Genomic DNA, 21,800 nt, shown 5'->3' on the forward strand with positions numbered 1-21,800 from the left:
TGTCCCCATTTCTCTGCCTCATATCTGACACGGAAATGAACTGAAATGGGTGGGGTCATTAAAATATTCCATTTTTTATTTCTACTTCTTGTAGCCCTAGGCCATTGCACTGAAAATTAGGCACCCACCGAAGACCTTTTTCTTCCAACTAGCCTTTTTAAGTTGAGATCTTTCCCAGTCTGTATCTGTACTGGAACTGTTTATAAATTTATTTAAAGGTGTTTGTTATTGTTTTATCACTTGCTGTTTGTCACCCTGGGCTGCTTTGGGAGAAAGTGTGGGATATAAACTTTTTAAAAAGCCATTTGGGGAGGGTTGGTGGTGAATATCAGGGTGTTGAGGGTGAACTTTCCAGCAGTGTGGTGTTTTTTATGGTAGTCAGATGGTAGCTACCCCCCAGAATGTCCCACCAAGTTATTGTCTTAGTGTCATTCTGAAGAGCATTTTCTGGCAAACTGGGAAAAATTATCCTTCGCTAGGAACACTGCTGCCAACTCTACCTGAAAGCAGAAGTATCAGTCTTGGGAAGAAACTTGTTATAATTAGGATGGTCATCTGTCATGGATGCTTTAGTTGAGATTCCTGTATCGCAGGGGACATGGGGACCCTCTGGGCCCCTTATAACTCTATCATTCTACAGTTCGGATTCTGAGTCACTTCAGGGTCGCAGTGATTATTGAAACTACTTGCTCAATGTTGTCCTGCTTCATTGGTCTTCAAGAGACAGAAGACTTGCATCTTTATGACCAGGAGATGGAACTTGTTGCCAGTGCTCATGTGTGATGGGACTTGTAGTCCGGCAACACCATGGGTCACCTAACCCCCTGCTTTCTAGATTATATTCACCAAAGCCATTGATAGTTGTGCTGCCTTCACAGATTGGCAGTCTCCACTGTCAAAAGTCTACTCATAGTAGATGCGCTATAGTATACCCCAGACCGTCTTTCCCATGCTGTAAAATAGCTGTTTAAAGTTTAGTCTGTTATGTTTGTCTTTAGAATTCCATGTCTTATTTGAGGCCTTATTATTTTGGTATCCAAGAGCAAAACAATAGTCCCCCCGAGGTAAATTTATGATTAGATTCCTGCCCTGCTTTTTTGGTAGTAAAAGGTAAAGGGACCCCTGACCATTAGGTCCAGTCGTGACCGACTCTGGGGTTGCGGCGCTCATCTCGCTTTATTGGCCGAGGGAGGTGGCGTACAGCTTCCGGGTCATGTGGCCAGCATGACTAAGCTGCTACTGGTGAACCAGAGCAGTGCATGGAAACGCCGTTTACCTTCCTACTGGAGTGGTACCTATTTATCTACTTGCACTTTGATGTGCTTTCAAACTGCTAGGTTGGCAGGAGCTGGGACCGAGCAACGGGAGCTCACCCCATGGCGGGGATTTGAACTGCCGAACTTCTGATCGGCAAGTCCTAGGCTCCACCCTAGGCTCCTCCCAGCCCCACCTGCGTCCCATTTTTTGGGGGGGTAGTGTTCCACTGTAAAATCTGGATTTCCTGGTCATCTGCAGTGGGGGAGAGGGTTTTCCCACTTTCTGAAGCAAAATGAACCCTGAAAGAGGGTGGATCTACAACTCCCAGTTGCCTATCTGTACCACCAGTATTTTATATTAGCACAGTTAATACAGGTTTTATGATACATTTGTTTATTTATTACACTTATGAATGGAATTATTTCTGAATCGCTTCTCATATAGCATCTCAAAGCAATTTCATAATAAAAACATCAGTATTAAAAACAGCTACATTATTTCCTTTCTAAAAACTATTATAGCAATTAAAAAGCAATTACAAATACTTTCATATGTAAAAACAATTCAAGTGGCTGTGTAAACATGGCTAAAAATATTTAACAGTAATTAACGGCCTGTGTAATTTAAGATCCTGTGTGATGCAATGCATAAAATGCGGCATTTGTTTTAAATGTCTTCAGACATTCTGGTTTCCTTTATTTGCTGCCAAATTGTCCCTCTCACCAACATTCACTATGTTTTCTTGAGACAGTGGCTAAGGCTAAGTTGCACTGGAGAGATGTGGAACTTCAGGGATAAACAATAATACCAACTTGTAGATCATCATAACGTTATGTGTGTTTCAAAATCCACACTGTGATCACTACTTTCATATTTACGCCGCTTGAAAAGCATTTGTGTGTATGGGCAGTTTAAATGAACATTGTACTGAAACAAAAATGGTAGTAGGTTACTGCCATGTTTAGAATATATATATATACACACAACAGAGCCCATCACCATGCTTGTTTACATTTATCATTATTTCAAAGTAACTGAGGGTACATGGCATTTTTTCAATGGTGCTGGTGATGCATTAATGAATTGAAAGCCCCAAGGAAAATTTTGAGATTGCAGCGGAAGCAGGGGCAGCACTTATTCTGAATCCTGGGTGTCCTTGAACAAGGCAAGAAAAGCCCAGTAAAAGAGTACAGAAAAGTAAGATTTAAAGTGTTTGCCAATTCATTTATAAAAATGCCTTACTTTTGTCACCCTGAAATTGAATACATATTTCTAATAATGTCCCAGCAAAGTGCTTTTAATGCCGTTCTCAGTTGGCATTTCATCTAAACAAGACAGCTATTACTCATATTTCCTGTGTTGGTATCTCCTCTCCCAGAGATTACCTTTCACGCCAATGCACTTTCTTTTATAGTCATATAAACCATAATTGCAAAGCTTTATAGAACTGTGGTAACTGGCAGTGTCAAGGGCAGTAGCTACTCTGTGCTCAAGGCATTACACATCAAAGTGAGGAAGGGAAATGCTATACAGTGCTAATGGGGTACACCCTTACTCCTAAAGGGCTGCCAAGTTTTGTTTCTCTAGTGTGTGATGTTCATGCACTTGACAGTTGTCTTGCACATTCCTGGAGGCCCACTATATCTTCATTCATCCACAGGTAGCGCTATAGCTTGTTTTCCTAGTTTCCTAGAGACTCTTAGGATGCCTGCCCAGGAGTCTGTTTCCTGTTTCCTTACTGTTCACCTTGCCAAATCAGAGCTGGGAAAGGAAAAGTAAGGGTGGGATCTGTCATCGGTTTGAAGGCCTGATAACAAAAACACACACACTAATGTAAAATACTGTGCTGATTCCTTTACCACACACGACACAACCTACTACAATTCTACTTGGCCCCACTTGACAACACTCATCCCCAGTTCACACAAAATCCAAGCCATACCATGGCCGAGTGTGAGCAAGCAAGCATGCAGGTATTCTGAGCAAAAGTTGCACCTGCTTTACTCATCCCTGGGTCCTGTTATTGCCACGCTTCCTGGCGCTCAGCCATAATTTGGCTCAGCATTATGTCTAAACTTGGAGACTTGATTTGTCCGCCCCACCCCCAACACATCATGATCAGCAAGCCAAGAAGAAGCCTTGACCATAGCTTGAGGTTTGGTTTAAGTGAAACAAATCACTATCTTTATGGAAGCTTCTAATAGTGGACGAATGATTATATTTTCATATTCTGCTGGAAGCCACCCAGAGTGGCTGGGAAAACCCAGCCAGATGGGTGAGGTATAAATTTATTATTATCATTATTATTATTATTTGTTGTTGTTTGTTTAGTCGTGTCCGACTCTTCGTGACCCCATGGACCAGAGCACACCAGGCACTCCTGTCTTCCACTGCCTCCCGCAGTTTGGTCAGACTCATGCTGGTAGCTTCGAGAACACTGTCCAACCATCTCGTCCTCTGTCGTCCCCTTCTCCTTGTGCCCTCCATCTTTCCCAACATCAGGGTCTTTTCCAGGGAGTCTTCTCTTCTCATGAGTTGGCCAAAGTATTGGAGTCTCAGCTTCAGGATCTGTCCTTCCAGTGAGCACTCAGGGCTGATTTCCTTAAGAATGGATAGGTTTGATCTTCTTGTAGTCCATGGGACTCTCAAGAGTCTCCTCCAGCACCATAATTCAAAAGCATCCATTCTTCGGCAATCAGCCTTCTTTATGGTCCAGCTCTCACTTCCATACATCACTACTGGGAAAACCATAGCTTTAACTATATGGACCTTTGTTGGCAAGGTGATGTCTCTGCTTTTTAAGTTGCTGTCTAGGTTTGTCATTGCTTTTCTCCAAAGAAGCAGGCGTCTTTTAATTTGGTGACTGCTGTCACCAAAAATTATCATCATCATCCCAATTTGAGCATAATGCTAAGCCATGGTTTATCTTTGGATGGTACAACAGCACTGGGGAATGAGTGAAGTGGTTGCAGTTTTGCTCTGACTACAGCTCTCTCAATCACATTTAGCCATGGTTTAACTTAGTGTTACATGTGAACCAGGCTTCAGTCTGACTTCACCTGTTGTGTAAAACTTCATCTGTTGTGTAAAACATTGTGGTTGACTATGGCTGAAGTCTCAGATTGCCAGTTCACATCTTAAGTCAAATCTGGGGTGGGGGTGAGGGGAGGTGAAGGACAGGATACATCAGGTGTGAGAAGTTATTCCTCGTTTTTCTCCTCAGCTTGGGGCAGGGCACAAATGTAACACAACAGCCTTAACTCAGAACCATAAATATAAACTATTTCAAAAGGTCACAAAAGATGGGAATTCCTTTTGCCACCCTTCAGAATTTAGAGTGTTCAAATCAGATACATTTATTTTAAAAACAAACATTATTGCCTACAGAATGATTGCATTTCCCTGTACATGAGGAATAAATTATTTCATGGGGGGAAAGAGCTGGCATTTATGTATGGCAATTTTTCAAACTAAAAGGAAAGATTAAAAAAAGGAGGTTGCCATTTAATTTGTGATAGTGTAAGACAGTGTGGCTGACAGGAGAATATTAAGATGGAAGTGGCTATTAAAATGACTTGGAAGCAACCCCCTTTCTCATTGGTATTATGGAATTGGCAGAAAATGAGGGATCATTATTTTAATGGAAGCAAACCATAGGGATATGTGCTTAGGTGTGCTTGTAGCTGTAGAACAAATTGATAAATGCTGGTACATTTGATACCGCACAGGCGCAGCATCATAAATATTCTAGAAAAGATGTTAAGACTAACATTTTATTAGTTACTGGAATTTAGCATCACTTTTCAGTTCAACTGAGTGCATTTCTCATATATCCTAGCATTCTACAAACCTTCTGTGGAGAATCCTAGGCAGTGCACTGCAAAACATAAGTTGTCCTCTGGTGTATGTCGTGTGTGTGTGTGTGCGCGCACACACACACACCACTTTGTAAGTAGATCTCTGTTAAAAAATACAGTCCGTTTTTGTTTTCTTTGTCCCTACCCCCATATTTTTTTTAATCTGCTTTGTTACTGGATCGGTTCTTTACTTTTAGTGTCTTCCAGCTTATTTCCACTGAGTTTAGCCATGCATATTTTTCTCCCACTGAGATTGTATACATATATTAGAACTCTAACTCACACGTTTGTCAGCAGTACATGCTACACTCTGCAGGCATAGCAGGTTCAGATAGAAAGCCCCATTGGCAATACAATAAATCAAGCGATTAACAAGAAGTAACTCTGGTTTTCCTTTGCAAAAGCACATGGTCTTAAAAGATGAGATAATTCTAATGTAGAAAAGTTCAGGTTTATTGTTGTGCATGAATTTATAAATAGTTGGGGGGGGGGTGCCATTGAAAAACAAGAAATACCTCAAAAAAATGTGAGCCAGCACAAATATAACACTTGGGTATCTGCAAACCATGATGTCCAAATCAAGCTCCATACTCTCTTTGTTATCCAGACTGATATCCCCCTCCCTTGCCAGTTTAGCTATAATGCATTACATGCAAGCCAGTGGAAGTGATCAAAACAGTGGAGTGAAACCATGGTTTGAAAACATTTGCAAACCATGGTTCTGAGGGAACTTTGTGTTAGCAGTGGTTTGCATTAATGTACATGTAGCCTAAAAACAAGGTTAATTTGTCAGGATTCAGTCCACAGAAGAAGAGCAAGGGGAGCAGGAACCTCCAGGAGATCACCACACAGAATCGATCATGTTATCAAAGACCAATTTAGGGAGTAGTCCTGCGGACGTCAGTGGGAACGTTAAAAAGCAAAGTTACAGGCCAAACAAGCTGAAGTCAAGTTGGAGATAATTCATCTAACACTCTTCTCTTCCTCACCCCCCAAGCCACAACCAAGCATATTCAAAAGAAGCAAACACATTTTAAGCTCTTCAGATATAATTAATAGGGAACTGAAGTGCCATAAAAATGGGGGTACACACACATTAAGGTGGTGGCTGGTTGGTGGAAGGACCCTGAGTGACAGGCAGGGAAGAGAATACCTTCCAGGGTGAGAGACTATTGAGAAGAAAGGAAAGCCCCCAGGTGAGAGCTGGGGAGGGTTCATCCCTTTCTGTGTGAGACTAAGGTTAAGAGCTACCTTTGAGGTTTCTTTTTTCTTTCTCTGTTTTTGTTCTTACTTAGATTAGATTTTTTTATTTTATTGCAGTATGAAAAAGCTTTCATAAAATCTTTTTTTTTAATAATAAAAAAGGAGTGCATGGTGTTATGTCACTCTTTGCCAAACAAAAAAATTACATTCTATTACAGTTCAGAAGATCAGAAGGTTGCTTTGGAAATGGAAAGGTAGCATCATCTCCAGCCTCCAGCCATATGTTCATATTTTGACTGCTGTCGTACATGATGCTGAAATGCCTTTTCATTCCTTGTTTGGCATGAATCGTAAACAGATGCTTAGTTCATTTGCCATCCTTACAATACATTTTTAAAACTCAGAAGTACATTCCATTGACTTTAGTGTTGCTTGTAAAGTGCAGTTAGATTTTCGGCATTAATCTGGAGAACCTGGAAAGGACAATTTACATTATATCATCTCTGGTCTTGTGCTAGTCCCACAGGCTATTGCCTGTCCACCAGTACTGTAGCCAAGACCAACGATGTCAACAGCAAAATAAATTAAAATGTTTTTCATATCTAGCGATGTTTAAACCATAGAAGTTTGGCAAGTTACTTCGTTAAGCTTATAAAAATATTGATGTTGTATTTCATGCTCTAGTAGTTTGTTGGCTTGTAACACAGCTTGCTTCCGTATGAGTGAGCACCTGAATTCATCATGAACATACGCATGCACTCTAAAGCAATCACCTTTGAAGGAAATAATTTATGAATAAGGGTGATAATTAATTGAATTAGCATTCTCATGTTACCTTATTCTGTTCTCTGCTTTTAGAATTTGCCTTGCTGATGCTGCTTTATATTGTAGCATTGATGTACCCGGTGCCTTTAAAAAGTTAACATAGGCAACATAGATGGGTCTCTGCATTGGGGAAAATAACAGAGGGAGAGATGGAGTCACACAGATGGAGATATGATACAAGTCACACAGCGACCAGTTGCATCACCATCATCATTAGTGAGCAGACTCTGGGGTCCTAATTCAGGTTGGAACCATGGCGGGAGATGTGGGAGCTTTTAACATTTTGCTTCCCTCTATGGTTCAGTGCGGGTGGCACTGTGAGTTAAACCACAGAGCTTAGGGCTTGCTGATCAGCAGGTCGGCGGTTCGAATCCCTGTGACGGGGTGAGCTCCCGTTTCTCAGTCCCTGCTCCTGCCAACCTAGCAGTTCGAAAGCACGTCAAAGTGCAAGTAGATAAATAGGTGAGAAGGTAAACAGCATTTCCATGCTATGGTTAGCCAGAAGTGGCTTAGTCATGCTGGCCACATGAGCCAGAAACTGTACGCTGGCTCCCTCGGCCAATAAAGCGAGATGAGCGCTGCAACCCCAGAGTCATCCGCAATTGGACCTAATGGTCAGGGGTCCCTTTACCTTTTATGGTTCAGATCAGGGCCCCATCCTAGATGCTTTTTACTCTGTGCCCCTGCCCCATATAAACCATTCGCACCCTCAGAATACATCCCTCCTGCCTAATAAAGCCATTTGGAAGAGAAGGTGGAACAAGCAACATGACTTGCAGATAAGCAGTCCGTGGTTATTTAAGATACTCTACTTCCTCAAAATGTTTCCACAGCTACATAACAGTATGTATTTCTCCATGGCAAGCTGACTGTTGTTTAGTGTATGAATGATCTTGTTTGGCCTCCAGGAATGTCTCAGGAAAAGGGGCTAATCTTTCCAATGTGATGCTGATCTATTACAAATAAATTCACTTGACATGGTACACTCTCTAGGAAGCTGCCGATAAACAAAACCATGTGCATTTGTTTTTGAGGCATTTATAATGGAAGAGAACGTGTGAGGTTTGCTCAAGCTGCGTTTCGCTATGTTGTTTAGAGCTTACACTAATCAGCCAAATGGAAATGATTTTGAATGGCATTGTGTTTTATTAGCATTAAGGGACTAACAGGCAAGTAAATGTTAAATCATTTTTGACATCCATTCTGTCATGGTTTATAAAAAGTACTTGTACACCCTAGAGAGAGTCTGCTACAAATCTAATGCAGCAATGTGGTAAGGTTCTCTCCCCACCCCTTCATGAATAGATATTAGAAAACCCTTCATTTGCTTCTATAAATGATTTATCTGCTGTGTACTAAAATTTAGTTGTACTTCTATACTTTAGGTATATATCTACAATTAAATATGTCTGAACTTTCAGTGGGCAGTTGATTCCTGTGTTATGTGGCTCTTATCAGATGAGCTAGGTTTAAAATTTAAGGCCAGATATTGGGCATATTTGTGCAGCTTGGCATCTGAAAACACAAACTACACACACAAATCTGAGTAGTGATGGCTGGGTTTTGATTTAGCAAAGTGATATTTAATAATTTTATGATATTTTTGTGTCTCTCTGTGTGTTTTACCCATGGCTGTGTATTGTACTTTTTGGATGATGTTTTTAAATTGTTTTATTGCTGGCCTTTATTGTTCTTTTCGAACATTGCTATTTTGTTTTTGTTTTATTATGTTCATGAGCTGCCTTGAACTATATGAGGAAAGGCAAGATATAAATAACTTGAATAAATGAATGAATGAGCAGGGAAAGGATTAAGCAAACTCTCCCTCCTCTTTGCCTGCCCACTCCTGATTCTACCCATTAGAAATGGCTTTTTTTTTAGCTACAACTGGGCTGTTAGGCTACAGGTTTGTGTACAATTTGTAAGCTGAGTTTTAAGAAGTGCAGAACTAGAGGCTAAAATGCTGGCTATAGCAGAATGTTAGGGCAACTTAGATTTCAGAAAGAACAAAAAAAAAAAAAAAATGACCAGCCTGTGAAGAAACTCTGTTCCTGATTCCCATAGTAAAGAATCATTGCTTTGCACTTAGAAAACAGAGTAACTCAAGGGGTGTTGCATATATCTGGGGGTTCCCTGACTCATACGCCTGTACTACATTAAATTCAATGACGGAGCCGAATAAAAAAGGCTTTTCATGATACTACAGCTCCTCATCAATTTGCCAATTCATAGAATCCTCAGGTCTCTTCTTCCCGGTTTTAATTAATAATTCTTTCACAATATCAGGTGCGAAAATACTGTACGGGGAAACACACCAGCTGACTTATGGAAATGTCTTAATGCCAAATGACAGCATCATATTTTGAGAAAAGTTGTCGTGCCATTTGCAGTATTGAAAACAGATGGAGGTGTGCAGAGAAAAGGGGGTGCCTACGAGAAGGCCCAGGCTTTGCTGCCAGAGGCTGAGTTGATGTTTATATTACAGATCACAAAGAGATTGCAGTCTCCCAATGGCAAATATTCTCTGGGTACAAAAGCGACAAAAACTGTTTAAAGTTGCAAAATATACGAAAATGATATTTTAGATGGTAACACTAACGCTAAGAACAATTTTTAATTTGGAGAAGTCTAAAAATAAGGGCAAACACAAGCCCTAACTAGTTTCACAAGGCCAAACCCTGCACATTGCAGGGGGTTGGGACCCTCGAGGTCCTTTCCAACTCTACAATTCTATGATTTGGTCATCCTATGAAATCATGGTAAAGCATACCGTTCTACCAAAGATTCAAAGTATGGAGGTTAATACTTGTGCAAGTCAAATGGTATTTGGCTGGCGTCTTGGTGTTAAAGTAGACACCAGATGAATCACACTGCAGAGGACATTCCATAAACAGAAGACCACTTTTAAGAAGTCTCTTGTGACAACCCACCATATTTCAGCTTGCAAGGACACACAGAAAAGGGTCTCCGTTGACCTCAGGGCTTGGATTGAACCCTCAGATTACTTGTTTCTGTCGCTCTGACAAATGTATTAATTTTACTTAATTTGTAGCAGCATTGTGAAACACAGCTGAATGTGCATGCACTTTTACATGTCTCTGGCCATGTCTCTACTCAGAAGTAAGTCCTGTTGCATTCAGTGGGGCTTACTTCCCGGTAAATGAAGGTAAGACTGCAGCCTTAGTGTCATGCTATGGGAGTTTCATTGGACCGTCTCCAACTAACCTTTACTCAGAGTAGACCCATTGCTGATGGGCATGTTAAGTCTGCTCAGAGTATGACTAACATTCAATACAATCCATTGCAAATAACTTATAAGCAAGCTATTTACTTCTGTGTCGTATATCAAATTCTGGTTTTTTTTCCTAATTCTAGCATTATCGTTCATTTCCACATTCTGCTAAGGTATTTCTAGGACTCAAGTCAATTATAGCTGGGTTTTTGGAGATCGGATACAAAGTGCCTGTCCAATTTTTTCTGCTCCCACTGAGCAACACTTTGTATCCCTTGCCAATTTTCATCACTATAGTTAAGAATATGGCTTTCTGGCTACTTGGACTGGTTGTATTCAGCAGGAACCGAGAAACGAATACATTGTTTTGGCAGTAAAACTGACTTCATTCGTTTGCTGTATTCCAAGCCACAATATAATGACTTATTTACTTAAAACATTTCTACAGAAAATGTTCATGGTGGCTTAAATCACCAAATTTAAAACATCAGGTATTAAAATATAATAAAATCAACATTGCTGCTTAAATCCTTCTTTAAAACAGCCTGGAAGTAAACAAAATCATGGACCTGTCAAAACATAAGGTTTCTGCTTGATGTCTAAGTCCGCAGGCTGAACCCAACTCACTTGGAAATAAATTCAGTTGAATTAAATAAATCTTTCTTCTGAGTAGATATGCTTATGGTTGCACTGTAAATGTCATCTCAGGGCTCTTTCACACTTCACCTTGTGCCGTGCCTAAAAAGCACGGCTCCAAACAATTTTCCATTTGACCCACACTTTCTAGGCATGGGTCTGCGTGGTTTCCCCCTTGCTCCGCTTCTTTCCAAGGGAAAAGCTGCTCTTCAGCAATAGAGTGGAACAAATGTCCATCTGGGAAGAATCCAAATTGCTGTTTGCTCTGATTGAGCACTAAAGAGTGGTTTTCCCTGGGGGAAAGCAGCAGAACAAGGGGAAGTGTCAATAAGTTCTCAGTGTCACAGGGATAGGGAGTTTCATAGCCTGGTTGCTGCAATGGAAAATGCCATCTCCTTTAGCTTGTTCAGAGTGGCTGGGGAAACCCAGCCAGATGGGTGGGGTATAAACAATTCTGGGCATTTGTAAATCTCCCTCAAAACAGGAAATGTGATTTTTAGTGCATGATTAAGGTATTCAGCATAAGCTAGTATAGTGATTTTCAACCAGTGTGCAATGGCACCCTGGAGTGCCTTGAAAGATGGTATGGGGTGCCACGGGCAACACTGGCCTCTGTCCCTCTTTCCTTCCCTCCCTTCCTCTAATGCCCTCTTGCCTCTCTGCCTCCTAAAGGCTTGCGTGGCTGTTGCAGCAGCCCTGACTACAAGCTCCCCAGGCGAATGGTGCCTCTGGGGCTGGCCAGGGGGTGTTTCCCAGGCCCCTGGTGGAGCAGTGGGAGGAGACACCTCTCTTTGGGGCAGGGAGGGCAGCTCAGAGACCAGTGGCTGTCCAGAGGACTCCCAAGGAGAGGGGAGAGTTTAAGAACGCTCCACAAGGGAGGGTGTTTGAAAAGGGTAAGGGGCTGCTGACTCTGCAGGCAAGGGGTGACAGAACTGCGCTTCTGAGACCCACAGGGGTGCCACAGAAAAAATGTAGTTGGTCAAGAGAGCCGTGGACCCAAAAAGATTGAAAACCTCTGAGCTATAGTATTAACTTTTGCTATATTGATAGTTCAACACGCCTTCTAGAAAAGAATGAATGAATGAATGAATGAATAAATAAATAAATAAATAAATAAATAAATAATAGACTATAGACAATGTTGCCTCTCTGTTTGTCAAGAGATGTCAACATAGCCAAATACATTTGGCGATCAGTTTATTATAAATATGTGAAAATACTAGAAAAACATATGCATTGATCATGTTCATTACTTTCAACAATTGACTTGTGCCTGTTAAGTGTTAATAGGCTGATATACATTTATTTATTTATCATTTAATTAGAGAAGAATTCCTCTAACTCTGAAAAGATGCAAAGGTGCTTCCACTTTATGCTGAACTGGAAGCACTAAACCATTTCCTTTATAAGCAGAAGACCTGAGGATAAAAATATGTACCCGTTGAAAGGTACAACCAAGTGAATAAATGTTATCATTATCCTCACAAAATTAAAAATGCAGAGCTTGAGACTTAGCCATTCTATCTAAATCAGCACTGCTGTGTTGTTTGTAGATTTATTACAATCAGTGCAGCTAAATGTGGAATAAAATTACTGCTTAGTACGAGTCACAGTATTTGACCCTTGAGCTGAAAGTGCTTTCTTTCTTCCTTGAAAATATAATGCTGTGTGCATTAGCTTCTAATACTGTGGCAGCTGTGCTCAGCCTAGGCAATAAGAAGGAAAGGGAGAGAAAGTAGAACAGAGGGAGAGACAAGGTCTTTCCATTTATTGGACCTTTTGCAAAAAGATTGCACATTAACCTAACGTTACATTGAAATCAGCAGTGTGTTAATCACAGGTGGGTTGACGTGATCACGTGAGTGTAACGTGTTTCCCCCTCATAATCATAACTCTCAGCACAAACATTTTACCTTCTGCAGTGTTTTACCAATCATAGTATAATTGTCTTGGATTAGTTTACAGAATGAAGGGAAAACTGCCAAACTGACAATGTGATGGAATGTGTGTGTAGCTTATGGGCATGTGTTTTGTTTCAGCAAACCTTATTGTTCAAGGATGGAAAAGAGCTTCTTCAAATTTCTCAGCAGCACATACAGAATTTACTAGGAAGTGTAAGGTCTGCCACTTGGTACTACTCATCTAGTTCACAGATCCCTGCCATATGGAGATTTATAGACATTGCTGACCACATGGCAACTATGTTTGTGAGCCCTCTTCTTGACATGGGGCACACAGTAATTGCATCTGTGGAAGATATACCCTGTGTCTTTAAAAAACAAACTTGGTATTTTCATTCTAGTGACAAGAAATGATGGGCACGATCCTGTACCCATTTAGCTGGAAGTAAACCCCATTAAATTCAAAGGGACTTACTGCTGAATAGACATGTGTAGAATTGCACTGCAAAGATGTACTTGTCCATTATTGTTTTTGCTGACTCTAGTTCTGCTCCTCTCCTCTCCTCATCCCTAACAAAGCAATAAACGAATTGTTTCCTTTATACTCTCACCTACAGCTGGACCGCTGGAGCTGCCTCTATTTGAACTGATACCATCCCAGAGACAAGTGGTTTTTCATGGCGACCGCTTACCATTTCAGTGTACAGCAACATACCTCGATAATACTACACAAGTGCATTGGTACCACGATGGACGCCTAGTTGAAACGGATGACGAAAGTGGCGTGTTTGTGGAGGACAGCATAACGCATGACTGCTGTTTAATCACACGGTAATATATTCCCATCTTTGGTATTATTTAGAACAGCTTTTCCCAACCTGGTACACTTCAATTATATATAGGGCTACAATTTCCATCAGCCCCAGTCAGCATGGCCCAATGGTCAGGGATGATAGGCGTTACGATTCAACAACTTCTGGAAGGCACTGGGTCAGGGGAAACATACAGTATGATTTTAGCAGTGTGGTGAATGATGGTGACTAGTTTGGGTTTTTCTTTTGGTCTTTCCTGGCTGCCAGGTAGATTTCCATCTTTCTGAGATGCTCACACTTCTCCAGATTCAATCTGGAGCCTAACTGTCAGATGTTAGATTCCCCCCCCCCCCATTTCATTTGGTTAAGCTGTAAGCCAGTGGAACCTGTGTGGTACATTCGGGAGAGGTGTTTGGCAGATGACATAAAGGTATTTTAATACTCCCAAGTGCTTTAGGAGACATACGATGAGTAAAGAGAGTAACTTCTTCTCAGAATGATCCCTGAAATACTCGTTTCTTTTGCTGATGAATTCCAGCTCTGCAGCCTCGTCCATCAAATGTCTACCGAAACTTTCCATTTAATTTCAACAATGCTAAAGGGCAGACATTTCCCTGGAACATGCATTGGTTTTTCATAGCCCTTTGGAGGTGTCTAAACTAGAATTATAGGTGATTCTGTTGATAAAAAGTTTCTCATTGGTTATGTATTATATTCATGATAGTACTTACCTCTGAGCAGATATGTATAGGATTGTGGTGTTGACATATTTTCCCCTCATGGAAAATGGCTAGCTGCTACAAACTACCTCGCAATGGATGCTCCCTCTCCCACCACTTTCTGTTAATGATCAGGTGGAGTAATATTTAAAGGCTGTTTATGAATTCTCCAGTCTCTCTCTCTCTTTCACTCTGTAACACAGAGGGGAAAAGTGTTCACACTGATTAACATCAGTTTCTTTCTATGTCAACCATTTATTCATTAGTATCATTTTACTAGAACAAGCTTTTTCTTCTTAAAAACGCAACTTCGTTGTTTAATGTCTTGGATTTATTTATTTATTTTCAAACACTCTTGCTGAGAATCTGTGCCACCGTGAGATTTTTTTCAGAAGGGTCCTGCTGTTGCACCTGCCAGGAATACCTAGACAGAACAATTCTCAAAGCCGCATGCATTTGGCAGCAAACCAATGCAAGTGTATTAAGAACCTGAATCATGCTTCATGAATTTTTTTTTATATTGGACCGTACAGTCTCAGAACTACGATGCCCTGCCAGGTTGCTGTAATTTGTGTGTGTTTACTTTATATCGAGGAACAACTGACATCATCTAGTTCATTTTTTTACCAGTAGGAGACTGGAATGATGAGCTATACTGCTGCTTTTCAACCTTTGCTATGCAAAAAAATTGTTTTACAGTATACAAAATTGCCTTGTGGCGAATGTTTAGAAAGATCAAAAAAGAGGCAGCATGTTGAATATGGGAAGGTTGAAACTGATTCACAACATAAAAATCAATATGTGCAACACGGGGCTGATGGTTTAATTAGTTCTATCAAACACCTGCTGCTTAAATTACTGGGTAGATACTGCCCTGCCCTCTCATTTCTGCAACTGCAGACTTTCTTTGCAACCCACCATAAAACTAAATGTCTGATTAATATGATCTAATCTGCCTTGATTTTATAACACTTCTCCTCCCACTTTCTATACCCATGAAGTTAACAGAATGTAGCCCATATATCATGACCTAGCATTACTTTTGAATATTTTACTAATTGTATTTTTGAAAGCCAACACACTTTGCATAGTTAACACTTTTGAATATTTGTGGCCCTTGCAAAAATATCTATCATATGGGGTCAGGGATAGGGAGCCAGTAAAATTGGTGGGACAGCATTTTGTAGCTGTTTGCAAGGTTCCCAGAAGAACTGTAGAAAGCTTTAGAAAGGGCTGCTGAAAATGGAGGGCCATTTTGGCTCAGCCTCAAGTATAGCTCCACATATAAAATCAAATTAATGTGTGTGCAACTGTTACTGTGAGTGTTGTCATAGAAACAGGGGCAGTCTTCCACCCCCTGTGTTTAACTGTATGTGTTGCCTATTAGTGCAGATACTATACTTTAGTGCAGATACTAGTCTTTCCAAAGCTACTTTCTGAAATTTGTAAAGAGAATGACTAAAAGTGTCCATATATCCTGATTGTTCTGGATATGTATTTCCAGCTCAACATAATTATCATTTATAGACATTCCAGTTTTATTGTCTTTCCTTTGTAAATATAAGATATTCAGCCACATTACTAGCTTTCTGTTAAGACATAATTGAAAATAAATGACAGCCTAAACATTTTTTGTACTGTGCTAATGAAACTAATTTATAAAGTGAGACTCTGCCTCATGACATTTTTCTTGGCAACAAATGTTTCCATATGGGACACTTGAGAATATGCTTTCAATTAGTTCTTACTTCAATTTTTCAGGTATTGGCCAATAATAATATTATTTGAACTTTTCAAAGTTACTCTGACATATCGTTTCCATGGTCATATGTATACTTTAATATATAAGTTAAGAAACTTGTTCCCTACCAGTCATTGAAATGGTATATTTCTACCATGAGCCAACCACATATTTCCTATAGCATTTGAAAATAATTTGTGCATCTGAAAAATATGCTCCCGGGAGCTGAGTTCAGCTCATTACCCTGAGCAAATGTTTACCTCGTATTGTCAAATTCCTTTATGTCTTTGAAGATTATGGAAAGTGTGTGGCTAGGCCATACCAGCCTGCCCGCTTCTTTTTTAGTGGCCCTTCTCCAGCTATTCCCTTTTTTCGGAAGCATGGTTTGTATTCACAAAGGAGAAGGCCCCAACCCAAACAGAAGGATTAGCTATCCCAAATTTAATAGTGTATTGTGAGGCACACCAATAAAGTTGGCTGAATTGGGTTTCACATAATAACAAAGAGAATCTATGTCAAGTGTGACAACTTTTTATCAAGATGCCTCTCAATTACCGTATTTTTCACTCTATAGGATGCACCGGACCATAGGACACACCTTGTTATAGAATGGGAGAACAAGAAAAAAAATTCTCCCCCTCTCTGCTCAGTGCCCCTTCAGCGAAGTGGCAGGAGAAACGGAGCCCCTTCCATTTCTGCTCCTGCTTCACTGAAGGGGCGCTGCGCAGCTCTCCCTCTTTGCTGAAGCCAGGAGAGTCTTGCTCTCCTGGCTTCAGCAAAAGGAACCTGAAGCCTGCGGAGCACAGTGGGAACTCGCGCTGCGCTCCGAAGGCTTCAGGCAGTTATCCCTGAAGCCTGGGGAGCGAGAGGGGTCGGTGTGCATAGACCCCTCTCGCTCTCCAGTCTTCAGCGAAAGCAACGCGAAGCCTCCGAAGCGTGGAGGGAGCGCTCCCTCTGCGCTTCAGAGGCTTTGCATTGCTATCACTGAAGCCAAGGAACCTGCATTCGCTCCATAGGATGCACACACATTTCCCCTTAATTTTTGGAGGGGAAAAAGTGCGTCCTTTAGAGCAAAAAATACGGTACTTAAATGTGAGGCTTGAAAGGAATCTGTTTTTGTAATAAATCATCATCAACAGTAACAATTAGTAATACAAAAGAGAGGACCTTTTTTGTCATGGCACTCTGAATTCCCCTGCCCCAGGTCATATCTGTCACTGGCATTACAATATTCTCAATGCCAGGTAATGTTCATTGAAGAAGAAGAAGAAGAAGAAGAAGAAGAAGAAGAAGAAGAGTTTGGATTTGATATCCCGCCTTTCACTCCCTTTTAAGGAGTCTCAAAGCGGCTAACATTCTCCTTTCCCTTCCTCCCCCACAACAAACACTCTGTGAGGTGAGTGGGGCTGAGAGACTTCAAAGAAGTGTGACTGGCCCAAGGTCACCCAGCAGCTGCATGTGGAGGAGCGGAGACGCGAACCCGGTTCCCCAGATAACGAGACTACCGCTCTTAACCACTACACCATACTGGATAAATGTTGGAGGGTATGAGGTTATCAGACCCCCGAGCCGTCTGAAGCCAGTCCTGTATAGGGAAGGTTTTCTTTAATGTTTACGTTTTATTATGTTTTTATATTTTAATGATCTTCCTAGTTGGCCACACATTTTAGATGATTTTTTTTTTTTGGTCACAATTTAGCCTTACACTGCTTTTCACTTTATTAGGTCTGATGAAAAAGAAAATGGAAATTGTTGACACCAAATGTATAGATGGCATAAACTTATGAGATAAAAGGGAAGTGCGTGAAGACGATTAAATAAAGTGCAGCAGGAAACCCCGGCAAGCAGCTGGAAAAGAAATGTAGTTGAGGGAGAATATAGACTTTCAAAATAGAGTACCACAACAAGGAGCAAGATGGCAAGCTTCTGTATTATCCAGACACTGGCCTGGTTAACATGTCACAGTAAGTCAAACTATGGCCTATGCACAAACATGCTGGCGCCTCAGGAGGACCTTGAGGCACAGCATGAGTCAAATTTTGTGTGCCATCTGAACCTAGACTCAGAGGTGAGGCAAGGTGGGTGTGGTGGGTGCGTCTTGCCCCAGGTGCCAGCTTGACGGGGGGGGTGACATTTGCTGTGCTGCCCGTGCCATTTCCCTGCACTCCCAGCTGGAGGAGGCAGGCAGGGGAGAGGACGAGCCGCACAGGTGCAGCTCCCTGGGATCAGGGTATGTTTGGGAGTCACAGGGGGTGCCGTTGTGCTGTTGCCCCAGCCCACATGGGACCCCCAGCACGATCATGGCCATGTCAGATGGCACCCTCCGGCAAGATTGCGGGCATACTGGATGGCACCCCTGGCGCGATACCCGCCGCGCCAGATGGCACCCTCGGTGTGATTGTGGCAGCGCTGGATTGCACCCCCTGGGTATGATCGCCCCACCCCCTGGGTGGATTGCCCTGCCCCCAGGTGCACGGTATGTGTGCCACCCCGGGTGTCAGAGCGGCTAGCTCCGCCGCTGCCTAGACTTGGGGTTAAGGTCCCTCCTTTTTAACTATGATCAGTAACCAAGGTTTGTTCTATGTTCCATGCTAAAAGGGCTGGCTGTTGGTGTTACAGCATAGCTTCTGTATGAGATTGTGCTCTGAAGAGCTGTGTTGCAAAAGGCAAAGAGGAATCGTTGAGGATTTTGTTTGCTCTGTCTTAATCTGTAGGGCTTTTTAAAAAAAAGAAAAAGAAAACACCTCTGAGTTAATCTCACTGTAGGTTTAAACTGAAAAAAGGATGTGTGTCAGGTATGCGAGAGAGAGGGAGAGAAAATGACGCTGCTGCCACTGAAGAATGACAGCTTATTTTTATAGCTCCATGCTCCAAGGCTGACTCCATGTCCAACACAGCTATATGAATAAATGATGCAGGCTTCCCAGTGATATGAAACTGTAATAAGAACTGTGATCAGAGCACTCTTCATCAAAGATAACAAGACCTCGCCAAAGTCATGTTGTTGCAAATGGCTGCGTGGTATTATATGTATATACTGATACATAGGTTTCTCAGGCGCAATGAATTTTTCTGTTGTTCTTTCAGTAGGGGGGAAATACAGCGCTTTTTCCAGCCATTTCCAGCTACTGGAGCTACTCAGCCAAGGCACCATAATTCTAATAAACATTAAAAAGGTTAACCACCTTATATTTTTGTAACACGTTTCCAACCATGGATTATAATATGAAAGGCGAGCTAGAGTTTACACAGAATATACAAGCTTTGTACTGTCAGGCTGTCAACAAAACTGACAATATATTGTGTAGCAGAGATGATAGCCCTTTGTAGGGATTTGAGAAATGGAGAAACCATGATGCGCACCTAAAGTTACATGAAAGTCGTGTTTTACACATTTTGTCTTCCGGCAAGAGAAAAAATGTCAAACAATACAGTCCAATAAAGAATTAAAACAACTGGCATTTCTAGAATTAGTGATCAAAGTTCAGCCAAGAGCGACATGTCTAACAGAATAGGCTTTCCTTGGCAGGCTGCTGAAACTTCGTAAATGAATGGAAAGTGGCCAGTGCAAATAGTTCAAGCATCCCCAAAGCCAGATCTTATTTTGTGTGATACAAATATTGATTTGTGGCCAATGACAACCCTGAATGCAGAAGGCTTGTTGAATAGAATTTGTAAATACTTGGAGGAGGACAGTTGTGAAACTAGCTAAGGAAAAGTTCAGTTGTCCCACTTAGCACAACAGATGGGGGGAGGGAGTATACCGATGCAAAATGTGCTCGCATGTGACTTAGATTAAAGCAAAAACTGCTGGCGCTATAGTGTCTTGTGGGGCATAGGGTGAAAATACAAATGTTTAAATTAGCTTTTGGTTGGAGCAGTTGAAAATGGAAATAAAGCAGCATTTGCAGCTTAATAAACATTACGTAATAAACATTATAATAAATGTTTATTACGATGTAATAAACATTACATCAGGACGCGGGTGGCGCTGTGGGTTAAACCACAGAGCCTAGGACTTGCCGATCAGAAGGTCAGCGGTTCAAATCCCTGCGACGGGGTGAACTCCCATTGCTCGGTCGCTGCTCCTGCCAACCTAGCAGTTCGAAAGCACGTCAAAGTGCAAGTAGATAAATAGGTACCGCTCCGGCGGGAAGGTAAACGGCGTTTCCATGCGCTGCTCTGGTTCGCCAGAAGCGGCTTAGTCATGCTGGCCACATGACCCGGAAGCTGTACGCCAGCTCCCTCGGCCAATAAAGTGAGATGAGCGCCGCAACCCCAGAGTCGGCCACGACTGGACCTAATGGTCAGGGGTCCCTTTACCTTTACCTGCTAAATCTACAGGCTGCTCTTAAATTTGTTTTTTAAGAACTGTTGAAGGATTCTGGGGGAGCAGTGTCTAACAAAGAAAGTATAAGGACCAAATTTTGGGTGAGTTGGGATGCTTTGCATGTGCACCACTGACCGAAAGCCATTATAATTTATTTGGATAACTAACCTGCTCTGTGCAGCAGCTGTGTTATCACACTAATCCACTAATGTGGAGCAGTGACTCCCCATGAGATTCAGGCATTCTCCACACACACACACCCGGCTCTAAAATACCCTCCAAAGAAGTTTGCAACACTCAACAGTAGTGTGTGTGTGTGTGTGTCTCAGCATATGTAGTGAGCAGTGGTGTAGCATGGATTTCCAGTGGCCGGGCCCACAATGAGGGTGGTGGTGAGAAGGAGGAAAATGGACAGAGTAAGCATGCGCATTAAACTGCCTAGCGGTTTCTGTGTCACCCAGGAGATTGCAACCACAGTGATAAGAAAAGATTTGTTCTGTTGTCTGGAGAGGCCACTTCCTGGCTCGCTTGGAGAATCTGTTTTCAACCAAGCCCAGAAGCAGCACCAGGTGTTGAAGTTTTGCACCCCTAACAATTTTGCACCTAGGGCAACTGCCCCTGTGCCTCCCCCTCCCCATGCCACTGGTAGTGAGTAAAACAACACAAAGGCTTGCCTTATGGAATGGTGTAAAACATTACCCATGCAGCATCTCAAATACTGTATGAAAACCTACCTGCTTTTTTATGTATCAGGCAAAAGTGATTAGATTAGGCAAAAGCAACAGTAGCTTATTATACTGTAATCTGACCTTTATTCACCATGATACAGGAAGATGAGTTTTGTGTATTTTCTACTTATCACCCAGAGAAAGAAAATCATGCAATTGTACTTGCATTTAACTTAGTTCTGATAAATCACAGCTGGCAAACATTTGTTTGTATATCCAAGAATCTGTAGAAGCCCCATATAAGCTTTAATTTAATTTGTTTTCTGCTTGCTGCTAACAGGTTTTCATTTAAGGATCTGTTCATACCGTAAGGAAAATCATTCCGTGGATAAATGAGTTTCTTTGTGGCCTTTTTAATGTTCCTCTTCCCCTGTGGGAGCTACTTCTCTATATGTAAATAGCCCAGCTATGTGGGCATTCCCCTTGGAATCAACATCCTGACAGAATTTGCATGCCGAAGGTCCCAGCTTCAGTCTCCTGTATCTCTAGATTTGCTGCCAAACCCAGGGCTTCCCAAACTTGGGTCTCCAGCTTTTTTTGGACTACAATTCCCATCATC

At 41.7% G+C, this 21,800-nt stretch overlaps 1 protein-coding gene across 1 annotated transcript in view; it reads left to right on the forward strand.

Moving 5' to 3' along the window:
• Nucleotides 1-21,800, forward strand: part of ADGRA1 (adhesion G protein-coupled receptor A1) — a 322,886-nt gene that overhangs the window by 124,395 nt on the left and 176,691 nt on the right. Inside the window, exon 7 of the mRNA XM_082225336.1 lies at nucleotides 13,529-13,742. Within this exon, the coding sequence (XP_082081462.1) occupies nucleotides 13,529-13,742 (214 nt within the window). The remainder of the gene's footprint in view (nucleotides 1-13,528; nucleotides 13,743-21,800) is intronic.

This window comes from Podarcis vaucheri (assembly GCF_965113315.1).
Source record: "Podarcis vaucheri genome assembly, chromosome: 5".
Lineage (NCBI taxonomy): Eukaryota > Metazoa > Chordata > Lepidosauria > Squamata > Lacertidae > Podarcis > Podarcis vaucheri.